Source organism: Rhinolophus hipposideros (genome assembly GCF_964194185.1).
Source record: "Rhinolophus hipposideros genome assembly, chromosome: 14".
NCBI lineage: Eukaryota > Metazoa > Chordata > Mammalia > Chiroptera > Rhinolophidae > Rhinolophus > Rhinolophus hipposideros.
The window spans coordinates 59,625,703-59,640,854 of record NC_138060.1 but is presented as its reverse complement, the minus strand read 5'-3'; the positions used below and the strand labels follow the sequence as shown (position 1 = coordinate 59,640,854).

Genomic DNA, 15,152 nt, shown 5'->3' with positions numbered 1-15,152 from the left:
TACCCCCCAGTTGCCGACCTTGACCCCTCTGCCCACCTTGCAGTCACAGAACCCTACTTCTCAAGTCAGCACTTACCTACCTCCCAGTGAGTACAGGGGTCTACACTGGGGAGGAGCATGTGGGAGGACTCTTCAGGACCGTGGAGCCCTGGGGACAGAAGGGACAGAGGAGGAAGGAGCAGGGAAGACGGAGAAGAGATCTGTCTTTTATAAGTGTTTGCGGAGCACCTGTTGTGGCCCAGGCCTTTGGTACTGGTGAGGTAGGAGGCATGGAAAGTCAGAGAAGGCCCTTCCGAGACGGGAGACGCCAGTCTCCACAGAGACGGCATCATTGCATGATGACCAGTGGGAAAGGGGGAATCACTGGATGGGTTTGGGCCACAGGCTTCGGGGAGGGAAGGGGAGGGTGCCGTGGGATGTGGCTGGAAGGGCCCCTCCCTCATTAAGCCCTTGCCTTCCTCCTCAGTCTGCGGCATGTCCCGTGAGCCTGACCCCACCCTCAGGGACCCAGAGGCCATGGTTCGGCGATGGCCATGGATGGTCAGTGTGCAGGCCAATGGCACACATATCTGCACAGGAACGCTCATTGCCTCCCAGTGGGTGCTGACCGTGGCCCACTGCCTGACCCAGTGAGTTGGGGCCTAGGTGGGTGGGCAGAAAGGCATTTGGAGCCACCGAGGGCCCAGTCACCCTGCCCCCTGGCCCAGCAGTGGCAGCTGTGTCCTTTGCGGAACCCCACAGTCCCAGCTCCAGCCTCACCCCAGCTCCAAGCAGGTGGGGTCTGACTTCTACAGATTCCTTCCTGGAAGCCGGAAGCTTACTCCCTTCACCTGGTCTTCCACAGATAGGAAGTGGGGGCTTGGAAGCCATTGTCCAGGCCTCCTTCCTCCTATCCGCACAAAGAAGGTTCTAAATCTTTCCTTCTACTCCCTTTGCTTCACTTACTCATTCCTTCCTTCATTCAGCCAAAAGCCTTTGACACTCCTTTGAAGCTGAGCACTGGCCTGGGTACTGGGGGCAGAGAGGAGACACAGCACTCCTCTCAGGTGGCTGGGGAAGATAGACAAGAAGATAAGACATTCACAGGGGAATCTGGTCAGTGTGGGGACAAGAGAGAGGGCATGCCCGAGTGCCAGGGCCAGGGTAGTGGCCTGAGTGTAACGTCTGTGCTGGCTGTGAGGGCTGATGGGTGGAGAAGCACGCTCCAATCCTCAGGGCCGACACAGAGACCCCAGGGGCATGCCGGGAAAGGTCAGGGCTGATTACACAGGGCGTGTCATTTCCAGGGCTTGGCACAGGGCGCTGGACAGAGTCCAGTTTGGAACCAGAGAAAACTGGGTTCACATCCCAGCTCCACCACTTCCTAGCTGTGTAACCGTAAGCCGGTCACTGGGCTTCTCTGAGCCTTGGTTTCCCCCTCCATAAAATGAAGGGTGTGGTGAGGTCATGCCCACACAGTGTGTGCAGGGTTCTTACCGCATCTGTTGGGAGGAGTTGCTTCAGGGGGGCTTGAAGCAGGTGGGTGGCCTGCCTGGATTTGCTCAGAGTGCACCAGAGGGGTGGAGGCTGGACTGGGGGCCTGGAGCTGATGGTGGACTTGCCTCGCAGTTCCCCTAGGCACGGTGTTATCTATTCAGTGCGGGTGGGGAGCCCCTGGACTGACCAGACGACTCAGACCACCTCCGACGTCCCAGTGCAGCAGGTTATCATCAACAGCCGGTTCCGGTCCCGAAGGCTCTGGTCCTGGGTGGGCCGCGCCAACAACATTGCCCTCCTGCAGCTGGAGCAGGCAGTCAGGTACAGCCAGGATGTGTGGCCCATCTGTCTGCCCGGCTTGGACTACGTGTTGAAGGACGGCTCCCTCTGCACTGTGACAGGCTGGGGACTCCCCAGGGTTAATGGTGAGTCCGTGCCTCCCCAGACCAGGGTGGGTGGTGTGGGAGAGGGCCTGGGCACAGACGAGGGTGCTGTAGACAGCTGTTTCTGAGACATCACCCCAGGAGCCCCTGCCCCGGTCCTTCCTGTCGGGCTCTCATGTCCAAGGACTTCTTCCTTTTGAGGGTCTCAGTGATGAGTGTGTTATGGCCATTCAGGCCTTAGGGGGTCCAGATTGCCCATGAGCCCTCAGGCCCAGGCCAAGACATGGAAAGAGGACCTCCATGAAGCCAGAGGGGGCCCAGAGTAGTTTCTTGCTGTCTGCACACAATCCCAGGGCATCCATGCCCTGAAGCAGAACATCCAAGATGAGAGGAGCAGGCTCTGGTTGCCCCCTCCCCCCAGTGGCCCTCAATCCCATGTCATCCCAATTTAGGAGCAAGGCCCAAAGAGCAGGAGTGTTCTCCCTGGCCATCCAAGGGTCCATTTCCTTATGAGCTCCAGGAATATCCACTACCTTCAGGGACCCTTATCCTTTCCGATTAGAGAGGTACCCTTCCCTGTAGCCTCAAGGAGCCAACTTGCCTAAAAACAACCCACAGGGACTCCAGCCCAGGGTGGGATTGGGGAGGGGTGGCTTTTTGTCTTCTCTGCATGGCCTGTGTGGGGGATGTCTGAGAATGGTTGGAAGTCTCCTGTCCCCCAGGAGCTCAGTCTAGAGACAGATGGGGGGGCGGGGAGTAAGCAGTGCCTGGGGCCCACAGAGGGTAGTCTGGGCAAGCTCAGGCAGGAAGAGGACTTTGGGAAGGGCTTGAAGAAAAGGAGGGATCTGGACCCGAGAGGTGCCTGGCAGGCATTGGGGATAGAAGGGAAGGCAAAAACCAAGATGCTGAAGGAGGAATGGACCCAGTGGGTTGGACTCTGTGGGAAGTGAGACCAGGTCCAGCAAGGCCAGACTGTGGGCAGCCTGCTCCAAGCTCTATATGGAAGGGTGCTTGGGAGTGTTAGCTGGAATGGCAGGTGGGGTGACCTTCAGGGCTGGTGCTGGAGGAGTGGTGAGGTGCAAAGGGAGGTTGGACAAAGGCTGGTGGCAGTGGGCAGCAGAGAAACCACCAAGCCTGAAATGGGGGGCCCTGTTCCACAGGCAGTTGGCCCCAGTCCCGGACCATTCAGGAGAAGGATGTCACCATCCTAAACAGCAAGGAGTGTAACAGCTTCTACCACAAATTCTCCAAACTCCCCTATGTGATTCGGATCATCAACTCCCAGATGATTTGTGCACAGGATGTCGACACGGACAGTGAACAGTTCTGCTATGTGAGCCCTGTCTCCTTTGTGTTCACTCACCTCCAAGGCACCTGGTCAGGGCTGGGGCCAGGGGCGCAGAGGAGGAGGGGGAGGAAGGGGAGAGGATGAGCAGGGGTGATCAAGCAGAAAGATGGGGGAGGATGGAGGAAAATTATGGAAGTTGGGGTGAGAGATGGGGAGTAGGGGATGGAGGTTGGAGATGAGAGAGAAGGATGGTGGATGGTGGGAAGATGGAGGGTCGGTGTTCAAGGGGTGGGGAGTAGAGGAGTGGCATGAGCGAGAAGGGAGATGAAACCCTCTGAGGACGTCTCCTGGGCCTGAACCTACAGGGTACCTCTCAGCTATGGATACTTGCGGCCTGTGGGGAAGGTCTGGTGTGACGGTACCCTGCTTGTCCCTGAGCTGGGTCACATCTCCCTGAGGCCACATCTGGCCTCCCTGATGTGGCCTGTTCTCCCACCCTTCCCCACAGGAGATAAGTGGGGAGCCCTTGGCCTGTCTTGTGGAGAGCACGTGGTACCTGGTGGGAATGCTGAGCTGGGGCTTAGGCTGCAAGGAAAACACGGTCCCTCCCATCTACCTACGGATCTCTTCCTACCAACAGTGGATCTGGGAACGCATCAATGGGCAGGCTGTGCCAGCCCCATCTAGGACCCTGCTCCTGGCGCTGTCGCTGCCCCTCAGCCTCCTTGCTGCCCGCTGACACTCTCTGGCTGTGCCTGGGGGTGCCCGCCCTCGCCCTCCGTGTTCAGAATGCTACAGGTCTGCTCTCCCATCCCCATAAGGCAGAGCAGATACTACATGTTCAATTAAACACTTTTCTTGCCATGCCTGCGCTCCCTGGGCCTGCTGGAATGAGAGATGAGTGAACCAGATGGCAGTGGGATGGGGATTCTGGGCACTGAAAAGGGCAGAGGCCAGGATCTGCCCCACCTAGAGGTTTGGGGTGGCTCCTGCAGAAGATGGGAAGTGGATGTAGTGACCGTGCTGTGCTCAGAGGATGGAGGGCCTAGAACGTCCTTCACAGGCTGAGGCTGGCAGGGTGCAGCCCTGGTGGGCCAGCAGGTGAGTGTGTTTTCTGTGATGCTTTCGTGGGAGTCAGGCTGTCCTTGACTTTAGCCCATGTCCTGGCCAGTGGCTGGTACACACTCTCTTATTGCCCTGAAGTACCACAGTGAACTGGAACCTTCCAGCGCTGCCCTCTGCCTGGAGCACCAGCAGCAGCCATGCCAGTCCGTAAAGGGCTAGTGGAGGCCCAGGTCAGAGGTCAGGGAGGCAGCGGGCAGGGCAGAGGGAGCCCGGGCCTGGACTCCCCCAGGCTTTACCAGCTGCGCCTCTGCTTGACTTCACGTGGTCCCTGACCCTCTGGGATGCTGCTGCTGGGCCACACACTGGGCTCTGGTCTGTATGGGAGAATGACCATTGCCACAACCCTCTGTATGAGAAGCCCATCGGCTGGAGTCTGAGGGCAGAGTCCGGGTTCCCACCTGGTGTCAGAGTGGGGACCCGGCTTGCACAGCAGGGCTCTCGGCAATCTCTGCCCCCTCACTGCTCCATGACCCTGAGCACCTTCCCCCATGCCAGCCTGGATCCTCTCCTTGTAGAGGAACGATCCAGGTCCAGGTCAGGATGCAGGTTTGACTCCCCTGTGTCCCCAGCACGGGGCTTGGACCATCGAAGGCCTGTTGAAAGCCACAGGGTGGTGTGGAGGGGAGTGGGGAGCTTCGTCCCTGGTCCTGTCTCCCTGCCTCAGGGCGGGCCCAGCTGGCCACAGCGCCCCCTTTGCTTCTCCATCACTGTCTCTCCCTCCAGCTCTTCCTGATTCTGGGAAAAAAGTCATGGGAGGGAACTTCAGCCTGGCATGTGCCACCTGTCACCGATGGCTGCGTCACCCTCCACATAAGTGTCCCAGGGAGGGGGCATCCTGAGGGGTCATGGGCCACGCAGGTATGAGAAGGCACTCAGCTTTATTCACAAATCTGCAGGCTGTGGGAGCAGCGTCACTTTTTCCAGCAGCTCCCCTGGCTTGGAAACCTTTTCTGGTGTCTCCTCAGTCACGAGGCCTAGTCTGAAAGCCTCAGCTGATGTCCGCTGCCATCTGGAAGTCCCAAAGGAATCAGTCCCCAGTTGGCCTTTGGGCCTTTGCCTTCTCGTCAGCAGTGCTTCTTTGAGGCACCGCAGTTGAGAATGGTATGAGCGGAAGGTGCGTGCTGTTATATTCAGCAGGTGGAAGGCTGTTTGCTGCCTCAGCCCCTAGCTGCCCCTGTGGTGATCCCCTAGGGCCCTGGCACTTCCCACCACAGCTGAGCAAAGGGCCACAGAACAGCCCAAGGTTCCCCCTGGCTGCTCAAATATTCCCTGTATTCCCAAGATGGAGACCAGGTGCCAGCTTTCTCCCTCTGGCCTGCTTGCCTCTGCCTCCTGCACCTGTGACCCACCCCTACAGCCCCCAGCCGTGAGCCCCTGGGCCTCATGTTGTCTTCCCAGCAGCCTCAGCTCCATCACAACATGTGAAAGTGTGTCCCATTGCCTGGAGTTTGGTCTGCTGGGCTGGGGGTCTCCTGCTCCCAGGCCACCTCTGCTCACCCCAGAATCCCTGCCAGGCTTGGGACAGCCCCCTAGCCACCAGGGCTGCTATCTAGTTAAGTCTGGGAATCTCCTGCTGCCCCAGTTTTCCACAGTGAGCCTCTCTCTCCTCATGGCCAGCCTGGCTGTGGCCTCACCCCCAGGCCATCCAGTTCACATCCCTTTCCGGAAGTGAACCCACACCCCATCATCTCTTTAGAGCCACTGCTGCTTCTGGCAGAGGGGTGGGACAGAGTCATGTCTGGGGTGTGTGAAGCTGCTCTGGATCTCTGTAGGGACAGTGGCGCAAGACCAACTTTGCTGAGCCACGTGGATAGTGTAAAAGTAGCAGAGTCCGGGCCAGGAGGCAGGACACTTGCAGGCTTCTCCCTGCCCCTGATTAGCCAGAAGGACATGGTCATGGGCTTCAGCAACCCCATTTGAGCAGGGCGAGGATGTTCTATAACCTTTGTGGTCCACGTATGAGCCTGGAGTCTAAGATGCCTGGAGCCGAGCCACGACTTGAGCCCCAGGGCCTGCCAGCCCCAGCTGCCACCTCCAGGAAGCTCTTATTTCTCTCATTTCTTGGCCTCGTTCTTCTCATCCTCCTCTACCTTGATGGCCACTGTGTCTACAGTGTCCTTTTTCTTCTTCTTCTTATCACCTGTGGGGTAAAGAGGCACGTGACCAGAGTGAGTCGGGGGCCTAGGGCTTACCCCAGAGCCTCCCACACCTAGCCTTTCACTTCCTTCTTCCTTCCAGACCTCTCCTACCTGCAGAAGAGCTCCTGTTTCACCTGCCTCACAGGGACCAATTTCTGTGTTTTGGGCTCCAGGGCCAAAGAAGGGTCCCCTCCCTGAATCTACTGTGGGTGAAGGGGAGGTATAGGGTGACTCTGGGTGGCAGGACAGAGGAACTGGCTGGCTGAGCAAGATTGCATGGTGGCGGGGCTGGGGGCCCAAACCTGCTCACCTCCAGGGACTTCTGTGAGCTCGTCGAGGGGTGGCACAGTCTCCAGTTTGTCAGTGTACATTTTGGCTGCCCTTCGCTGCAGATAACGGGCTTCAATCTCCTTCCGGGTCCGGGGCACGCGGCAGTTGAAAACACAGCACAGAGTGATGACTGTAGGAATGACAGAGTAGGCTTGGCCAGGGCTGGAGCTCAGACACCCCGGGAATGGTACCCAAACTTCAGGCATGCCTCCATTCACCTACGTATGTCTCACCGCAGAGACTCCCACAGGAGGCTCCGCATCGTGACCACACCCCTGTGGACCGTGGGATTTCCAGCATCTCTTTCCTGAGCAGGGCGGCTTCACGCAGTCACATAGGGCCCTACCCTTACAAGGGCCTGGTACTTGGCTCAATGCTGTGCTGTCACTGTCTTGAAATTCTTACTTATTGTTGGACAAGGGCTCTCATATTTTCATTTTACACTGTCCCTGTCACTGGTCCTGGTCCTGAGGGTCCTTCTGAGCAGATTGAGAGTTCCCGGAGTTCAGGGCAGAGGGCTGCACCATGACACAGGCTACAGCTTCCGAGAGGTGTCCCGTGCCTCCCAGCCCGGCCTCTGGGCTCCCAGTACATTCTCATTTGCCCTCCCCAGGCTCTGAAGAGCAGGGCCAGAGCAGCCTCAGACATGGGAGGACCTAGCTGCATGCTCCTCAACCTCCCTGAGGACCAGCCTGGGCTCCTCCTGGCTGTGACAGCCAGGAGAGGGCACAGACCCTGCCCTGGGGCGTTCACCTCAGACAGTTATTCCAGGAGTGGTTTTCCTGCCAAGGGTGGCTGCGCCCACGCAAGCTGGGCCAGGGCATGGAGCTGGCCTGTCTAGTGATGGGTATGGCAAGGCAGGGCTGCCAGGACCTGGCTGGACTGAGTTTATTTTTCTACGGCCCCCACAGTCTGACCACCTTGGCCCCAGCCTCAGAGGAGGGGATGGAGCTGCTTCCTATTATAAACCAGATGACCAGACATGACTTCCTGGGGCCAGGAGGGCCAGGCAGGACAAGCCAGGCCTATTTTGGGGAAGATGGGTCAAACCTACGTGGCCTGGGTTAGAGCACCCTCTGGAGTCATCTTGTGTAACCCATTCAGCCAAATATTGTGGCCCCACTGAGTCTCACCCAGACACACAGAATGAAAGGAACATTGAATGAATGAATGAATGAATGAATGAATGAGTGAATGAATGAATGAGGTGGTCTCAAAGCTTTTGCTGCTGAGGACAGGACTTGACTCCTGAATGAATGGATGGGGCAGCCAATAGTATCCAGGAGCACTCTGGGCTGCATGAGCGGCCCCAAAGTAGGTCTGAGTGGACACTGCTGTTTAGAGGTGGACTGGACAGCAGGCCTTTCTTCTGCAAAGTGCTGGGTCCTGGTCTTCTCCAAACTCCTGTCAGTATGCCTGAGGCTTAAGGTTGGTCCCCAACCCGGACCCTCCTGGCTTGGGCCGCCTCTTCCACCAGGCACCTCCTTGGGACCATGCACACTCAGCCTTTCCACAAGGATGGGTTCCAGGCCCTGGGAGGCCTGAGCTTCAAAGGAAGCTCAAAGGGCAGCTACTGGTGGCCAGAGCTTGGCTCAAATACTGCCCCACCCAGCCTGGCCTGGTCACTTCTCTTCAAAGGAGAGAAACCAAGCGTCTTGGATTGAGTTCTAGGGCCCAGGCAGAGCCTTAGGATGTGAGGCCCCAGGCTGGAAGAGACCCTCAGAGGCACCCCATCCAAACCCAGCCCCTCTCCACAGAGGTGTGGAGGTAATGCTTCACTAACAGCTGCACCTCCCAGGCAAAAGCAGATGGGGAAGCAAGAAGCTGTCTCCTCCCCAGGAGATGGGGCTGTCATCCCCACTCCCTAGAGCCCTGTGTGGAGGTAACGAGCGCTGCCCTGCAGCTCAGGGGCCTTTGGGACCATCCGTAACCCTTTTCTAGGAAATGGGGTGAGGAGGAGGAATGGGTCTGTGTGGTTGGTGTCCACGTGCCTCTTTGAGTCTGGCACTGTAGCTTTCTCATGTGGCCCCAGTTACCTCCACTATGTGGGGCCGAGCAGGGCCCGGGAGAGGCCATTGTGTGATTTGAGGCTGCACGGTGCCCTCACCCTTGCTCCCCTGAGCTGTACCCTAGACTGCTCCTGTGGCCCTTACAGGGAAGATGCCTCCCCCACCCTGCCTCTTGGTGCAGGGGGTTGCTCCCCATTGTGGACACCTGGGCTGGAGCGGCAACCACATCTATCTGTCTGTGCGGCCCCCACTGAGAAGCCTGACATGCTCTCAGCTTTGGCTAGGGAAAAAAATGCAGCCTCTTGCTCAGATCCTGCTCCCACTGGCTGTGAAGAAATAGTGGAGGGTGGGGTGGATATTTTCCTGCAGGGAGGGCACTTCTGGTGCCAGGAGAAGCACATGTAAATCAGATGTCCTTGTCTCTCTTGGAGCCCCCACATCTGGATGAGCCTTTTGCTGTCGGCGCTGCCCTCAGGGGACCTCATCCGGGGCAGCTCCGGCTAGAACTTAAATGCTGCTTTAGCCCAGACCCAAGATGCACTCCGTAAGTGTCCTGTAGGGTTTATCTGTGTGGAGACCTGTGTGGAGGCCATTTCCTCGCATCTCTGCACACACACACCATCTCCTCAGCCTGGAGTGCCTTTCTAGCAGTCCCAACTGGAAACCCCACCCATCATCCCACCCATCTGCAGCTCAGGGGACCCCTCCTCTCTGAAGCCTTTGCGGGGGAGTGGGTTTTCTTCTGCTTCACTGTCTGTCTCCCACCCCCTCTGGCCTGTAAGAACTTCCCTCAGACTCTGTGCCATGGGGACCTCTCCCACCCAGCTGGCATTTCTCTGTCCCCTTCCCCCAACTCCAGAAGGATGATTGAAAGGAGCATGCCCAGCCCATTTCTGTTGCAACTTTGCATCAAGCAACTCGCAGTCCCGGGAGAGGAAGGGGTCTCCTGCTTTTAATTGAGGTGGGTGTGAGTCATTCTGGGGAAATGGTATTTGACAAAGCAGGGTTTGCAGCTGGGAGCCACATCTGCGGGGCATCTGGGGAGCTTCTGGGCTGAGCTGCGGCCAAGGGTGGCCTTGCTGGGGCCCCTGGGTGTGGGCCCTTTAAGCTGGCCAAACTGCAGGAAAAGCATCAGGAGGCCCATGATAGGGAAAAATGACACGTCCTTGTCCTGGTGCATGGAGTCCCCTGTAATTACCATAATTGCCATGAATACTTCAGGTCACCACCCGCCTGTCAGCTCTCCACAGGGACTTTGTGTGGCTCAGGAGGTGCCAGAAACCACAGTGGGCCTCCTGCGGGCGCCTGGCCTGCTTGCACTGCCCGGAATTGCTGCTCTGAGCCCCTGGGGGTGGTGCTGGGTGGCGGGGGGTGCTGTGTTCCCACTGCGGTGTGATGGAGAGGACAGGGAATAGCTACTCACTGATGGACAACACGAAGAGCGAGAAGATGCCCACCACGTGCCACAGGCGCATGTCCCAGAACACCACCGTCTCCTTGGTCAGCGGAGGCGGCTTGGGCTTGGGTGGGGCTGTGCTGGGCTGGAAGTCAGGAGAGACGAGAGTGAGCCGGGCGGAGCCAGGGCATGGGACGGGGCTGAGGGAGGCCCAGGTCTCAGCAAGGACTCAGCCCAAGCATTTCGGAATCTCAGAATCACGTGTCTTAGACATTCACCACCAATGCCCTAGACCTTGGGAAGTTCCAGATTTAGAACAAGAGAAGAGAGCAGAGTCCCAGACCCATGGAGCTGGGGACTTGGAATGCGTGGGTGGTTAGTGCTCAGGGAAACCAAGGCCCGAAGGTGCAGAAGTGGACAGCCTGTCTCCACCAGGGTCAAGGCCTCTGCAGGCAGCCTGCGAGTCTCTCCTGCTCCAGTCCTGGGCCCCCACAGGAAGATGGGGACTCAGGACCAAGGCCAGAGACATGGTGAGGTCTGTCCTGCCCTGGGGACTTTACTCTCATTTACCGCCAGTGTGGGGTGGCCTGTGGAACTGGAGTCAGGCCTCTGATTCTGCCACCTGGTCAGGATCCCCACCAGGTGGCCTCAACAGTTGCCCACCCTACCAGAGTCACTTCCTCTGACCAGAAAGCTAGGACAGAGTCCTCCTCACAGGAGACCAGTAAACTGTCTGCAATACCACAGCGACACCTGGAGGCCGAAAGGTATAAGCACGGCTGGAGAAGTCCGCAGAACAGAGCCAGCCACTTCCCGCGGTACCTTCCCAGTGGGACCCACGCTGCCCTGGGAGGCTGAGGGGACACAGCCCTGCCCTGGGGGGCTGAGGAGCCATGGTCCTGCTCTGGGTGGTCTGAGCAAGACCTATAACGATGGAAGGGGCTGACAGGGATAGGATCTCTGTCGCCAAGTTTGGCTGAGGGGTGTGAACGGGAGTTAGTGCTTAGAAGGAGAGAGGACCCTGGGACATCTGCATAACGTATCCTCTGATTAACCAAACAAGGACAGACAGGAGGAGTCTCTTCTGGCTCTCTGGGAAGAAGAGGCAGCCCATAGGTTACCATCCACCCAATCTTTCCCCCAGGCCATAAGCACGGACTGGGCACCTCCACAAGCCAGGTACTTCCTCATCTAATGAACACCACCCTTTAACAGGTGTTGGGGACCCTTGGAGAGGATCAGCAGTCTGTCCCAGGTAACCCAGAGGATCTGTTGCCAGGATTGGTCCCGATTCCCTGGCTCTTTTTTCTTAACCAGGGTGAACTGGGGTGGGCACCTTCTTTTTACTAGGTCTCAGTTTCTCCATCTGTAACTTGAGTGGTTTGCTCCAGGGGTCTCTGGGAAGCTCTCTCTACCCAACCTGAGTGGTAACATTGATAGGAAGACACCCCTTCTCAGCATCATCCCCGGGGCCTGGATCCATTTGCAGGGTCAGGCAGGTGTATGTGGGATCAAGGAACATGTATGTTGGCTCAGACACATGTGTGAGTTCAGGGTACTTGTGTATGGGATTGAGATACACGTGGGGTTGAGCACACATTGTGGGTACAGGGTCCCTGATCCTAAGACTCAATGTGTTGGCCCGCTGGCTTGTAGGACTGGAAGACTCCGAGGGCCAGAGTAAGGACCTCACATTCTCAGCTTGGGCAGCACAGAGCTCACTACTGACACATTCATGTTCCAGCCTTGTTCTGGGTGGAATTGGGCCTATACTCCCACCCTGATAGGGGCTTTGGGTAGACATTAAACGTAGCAGTTGGGCGTCTCTTTGTGGTCGGCACTGCTGGGGAGCTGAACTCTGAAGCTTGGAGACCCTGGCCTCCATCAGAGCCTCTCAGCCTGATGGAGAATGATGCCTATAGGGCTGGGGTGGGTAGTGCCATGGACCCCAGTCCTGCCCATCTTTCTGGTGCTTCCCCGCATCCCCTAGCTCGGCCAGCCCCTCGCTCAGGCTGTAGGCCGATGGCAGGTAGATGGACTCCAAATGCAATTTCCCTTAATGAGGTGGGAGAAGATGTGCTCCTGGGGGCTGGGGGAGAGTCCTTAGCTCAGAACTGACTCAACCCCTGCCCTCAGCTTTCCTGCACCCAGGTTAGCTCAGTTTCTGCACCTGAGGCCTCAGGGAAGCCAGTGAGCAGCACAAGTACATTCCATGTGGCTCAAGCCAGCCTGGCTCCCCTTACAGGGACACTGGAGCTGACATCTGACTCCAGCCCAGCCTTCTGCTCACACCCTCTGCTCAGCAGCAGGAACAGGCTAGCATTGGGGTGCAGGGCTCTCTTCCCACGTCTCTCAGACGCTCTAGTTCAGGGCTGTGTCCCCTCAAACCCCCAGAAGAAGGCTCTGTCCTCCCACTCCCATCCTGTCCCCTAGCTTGCCACTTCAGGGCTCTCCAGGTGCCTCCCTGCTCTCTCCACTCTGCCCCTCCCTGCACAGGCTCCAGCCTCCACTCCTCCCTAGACCTGCCTTCCAGGCCTTCTCCCTCTGGCCTGGTGCTCCAGAATTCTGGGTCTTGTCTGCGTCTTTGGGCCCCCTTCCTGGCTCAGCAGCAATGGGATGCAGGAGGTCCAGGGAGGCTGCAGATGGTCCCCACCCTGCCCCTCCCAGCCCTTCCTGGCCCCAGCCAGGCTCCTGGCCAACCACCCAGCCATCTTCCTCATGTCTTCCTGGGCGTTCTCAGCAGCTCCTCCCAGTTCTCCCAACTCCATGCCTTTCCCCCATTTAGTCTCCTTTGTCCAAACCAGGACTCCTCACAAGTCTCCCCTGTTCAGAAACCTCTGCTAGCTCCTGGTTGTCTCCAGGGCCAAGACAGACCCCAGGGCCCTGGGTCCTGCCCTGCCCGCTCCGCCCCTACAGGGCCGAGTGCTAGGAATGGAGTCCAACTCAACACATGGCTCTTCTATAAAGGGTCTGTTCATCCTCTTGTCCCCAGCCTCCAGCTTGGAATGCCGTCACTTCCTTCCAAAGGCTGTGTCTCCCCCATCCCACAGGGAATCCTGGAAGATCTCTGGAGGCAGAAACTGTTTCCTTCAGCAGACCCTAAGATCAGGAACTAGATCTTCTCCATGGGACTAGAGGTCACTGAAACCAAGGACTGTGCACTCCTCCCCCCAGAACTCCATCAGACCAGACAAGAGGAGGGGTGCCGAGTGTTCCCATCAGACTGGGCACCGCTGTGTTCCCCAATCAGACAGGGATCCTTAAGATCAGGTCAGGGTGAGTCTCTTCCAGTCTCTGACACCAGGGGCTGTGTCCTCCCACCAGAACAGGGACCTTAGATTCTGGGGTGAGTCTCCCCCACATCCTGGAAGCACTTGGGGCAGGGCTGGGTCAACCCATTAAGCTAGGTCTGGCAGGGCAGGAGGGAAAAGGGAAAAGGCAGCTCCTGGTCAGAAAGTCGCCCCCCACCCTCTGCCTGGACGGTGACAGCCACCGGAGCCCCCAGGCGCCAGCCCCCCGGAGCCCCCCCGGCGCCCCCGGCCTCACCTCCACCAGCTGCCCAGCGACGCCTGCGAGGCAGACTCCCAGCGCAGCGCCGCCCAGAGCCCAGAGGGGCCCTGCGCCCCGCCGCGGCCCCGCCATCTTCGTGCCGCCCCTGCCTGGCGGGCCTCAGGTCCCGCAGCCCAGCGACGCCCGCCAGGCCGTTGGCCCGGTGACTGCCCCTTGGCCAGCTGGCGCTTGGCTGTGGCGATCTGGTCGCAGGCTGCGAGTGGGCATCATTTATTCATCGTTGGTGTCTGGTTGCTGTGCCTCCGGCCCCCACATCAGTGCGGATGGAGGAGGGCCCGCCCCTTCGGGGGGGATCAGACTCCAGACTCCCGGCTTCCCGACACCGACCAGGACCGACATGGGGTAGGAGGGGGCGGGAGGGAGAACAGGCTGGGATCAGGCCCTTGAACAACAGGTCCTACCCACCCTTCCCCACTCAGGCCTCAATTTCTCCATCTGGAACAGAGGGAGGGGCTGCAATCTGCTGATTTAGGAGGCCCTTCCCATTCTGACGTTCTGAATTTGAAAAACTGTACTGGACCCAGGTGTGTGTGGGGGGAAATGGTAAGGTTGCCATGGTGACAGGCGCTCAGGGATGTCCTGGGCTGTCTGGGCTGGCTTCCTGCCCAGAGGCAGCTCTGGTCACCCTGGACACCAGAGCTGGAGGGGGATGGGGAGCAGCGGATATTATGGTCAGAGCCACCAGCTGCCAGTGCTATGGAAGTTTCCTGAAGGAGCCAGCATCTGCAGCCAGCAGGACAGGGTGGGCTCCCCCTGGAAGGGCTGATTCTGGCTGACCCTCAGCCTCTGCCAGAAGCCTGAGTCCTGACCCTGGTCTCACACTGAACCTGGCCCCCATTGAACTCTGGTCCTGATCCCAGGGTGAGCCTTGACAACACAGGCGTGGAGGGTGAGAGGTTCTGAGGGGCTGCGGAGACTGAAGAGGACTTTGGAAGAGGAGTGCGGAGGCCTGGGTGGGGAGACTCCTCTGGTCCATCCTCCCTCCTCTCCCCTTTATTCCCTCCTCTCTCCCTCCCTCCCTCCCTTCTTCCTTTCTTCTCTCCCTTCCTCCCATTATTATTAATCTCCTGCCTGCCGAGTGCTGGGAAGCAGCTCAGGTGTTGGACCCCTTCATTCCTTTTCACCAAGAACACCATTGGAGACCTGCACAGGTTGGGGTGCTTTGGGCCTTGGGCCGCCCTGAGAACTGGGGGTGCTATAGTTCCAGAGCCTTGTGGGGCTCCTGCCTGGAGGTGCCATAGATGGGTAAGGACCAAGGCAGCTGCAGCAGAGGGCAGAGGGCCAGCCACGGACACTAGACATCATGGCTGGGAGATGACAGGGAGGGCAGGAAAATGGGAGGGCCACTGGCAGAGGATGGCTGGCCCAAGGGACCCCTTAAGGAGACCCTCAACAGTGGGGGGCAAGGTCTGAGGGGCTGGGAGGGCTGGGTCACCT

At 58.6% G+C, this 15,152-nt stretch overlaps 2 protein-coding genes across 2 annotated transcripts; one reads left to right on the top strand and one right to left on the bottom strand.

The window, feature by feature from the left end:
* Positions 1-338: 338 nt before the first annotated feature.
* LOC308507644 (putative threonine protease PRSS50) lies at positions 339-3,886 on the top strand (the record flags this gene model as incomplete). Its single annotated transcript, XM_081072841.1, has 5 exons — positions 339-345; positions 467-629; positions 1,618-1,901; positions 3,020-3,192; positions 3,656-3,886. The coding sequence occupies 5 exons, from the start codon at positions 339-341 to the stop codon at positions 3,884-3,886; spliced, it is 858 nt and encodes a 285-aa protein (XP_080928967.1).
* Positions 3,887-5,134: 1,248 nt separating this feature from the next.
* Positions 5,135-14,184, bottom strand: TMIE (transmembrane inner ear). The gene is made up of 4 exons (XM_081072261.1): positions 13,692-14,184; positions 10,173-10,290; positions 6,721-6,870; positions 5,135-6,412 (listed from the first exon to the last, which is right to left on the bottom strand). The coding sequence occupies exons 1-4, from the start codon at positions 13,785-13,787 to the stop codon at positions 6,327-6,329; spliced, it is 450 nt and encodes a 149-aa protein (XP_080928387.1). The 5' UTR covers positions 13,788-14,184; the 3' UTR covers positions 5,135-6,326.
* Between the last annotated feature and the right edge of the window lie 968 nt (positions 14,185-15,152).

Excerpts from the sequence above, each read along its gene's own strand:
- TMIE (XM_081072261.1), bottom strand. The coding sequence starts at position 13,787 with ATGGCGGGGCCGCGGCGGGGCGCAGGGCCCCTCTGGGCTCTGGGCGGC. Across the intron at positions 10,291-13,691 it reads TCGCTGGGCAGCTGGTGGAG|CCCAGCACAGCCCCACCCAA; the intron begins GTGAGGCCGGGG and ends CCTGACTTCCAG. Across the intron at positions 6,871-10,172 it reads GCTCTTCGTGTTGTCCATCA|TCATCACTCTGTGCTGTGTT; the intron begins GTGAGTAGCTAT and ends TCATTCCTACAG.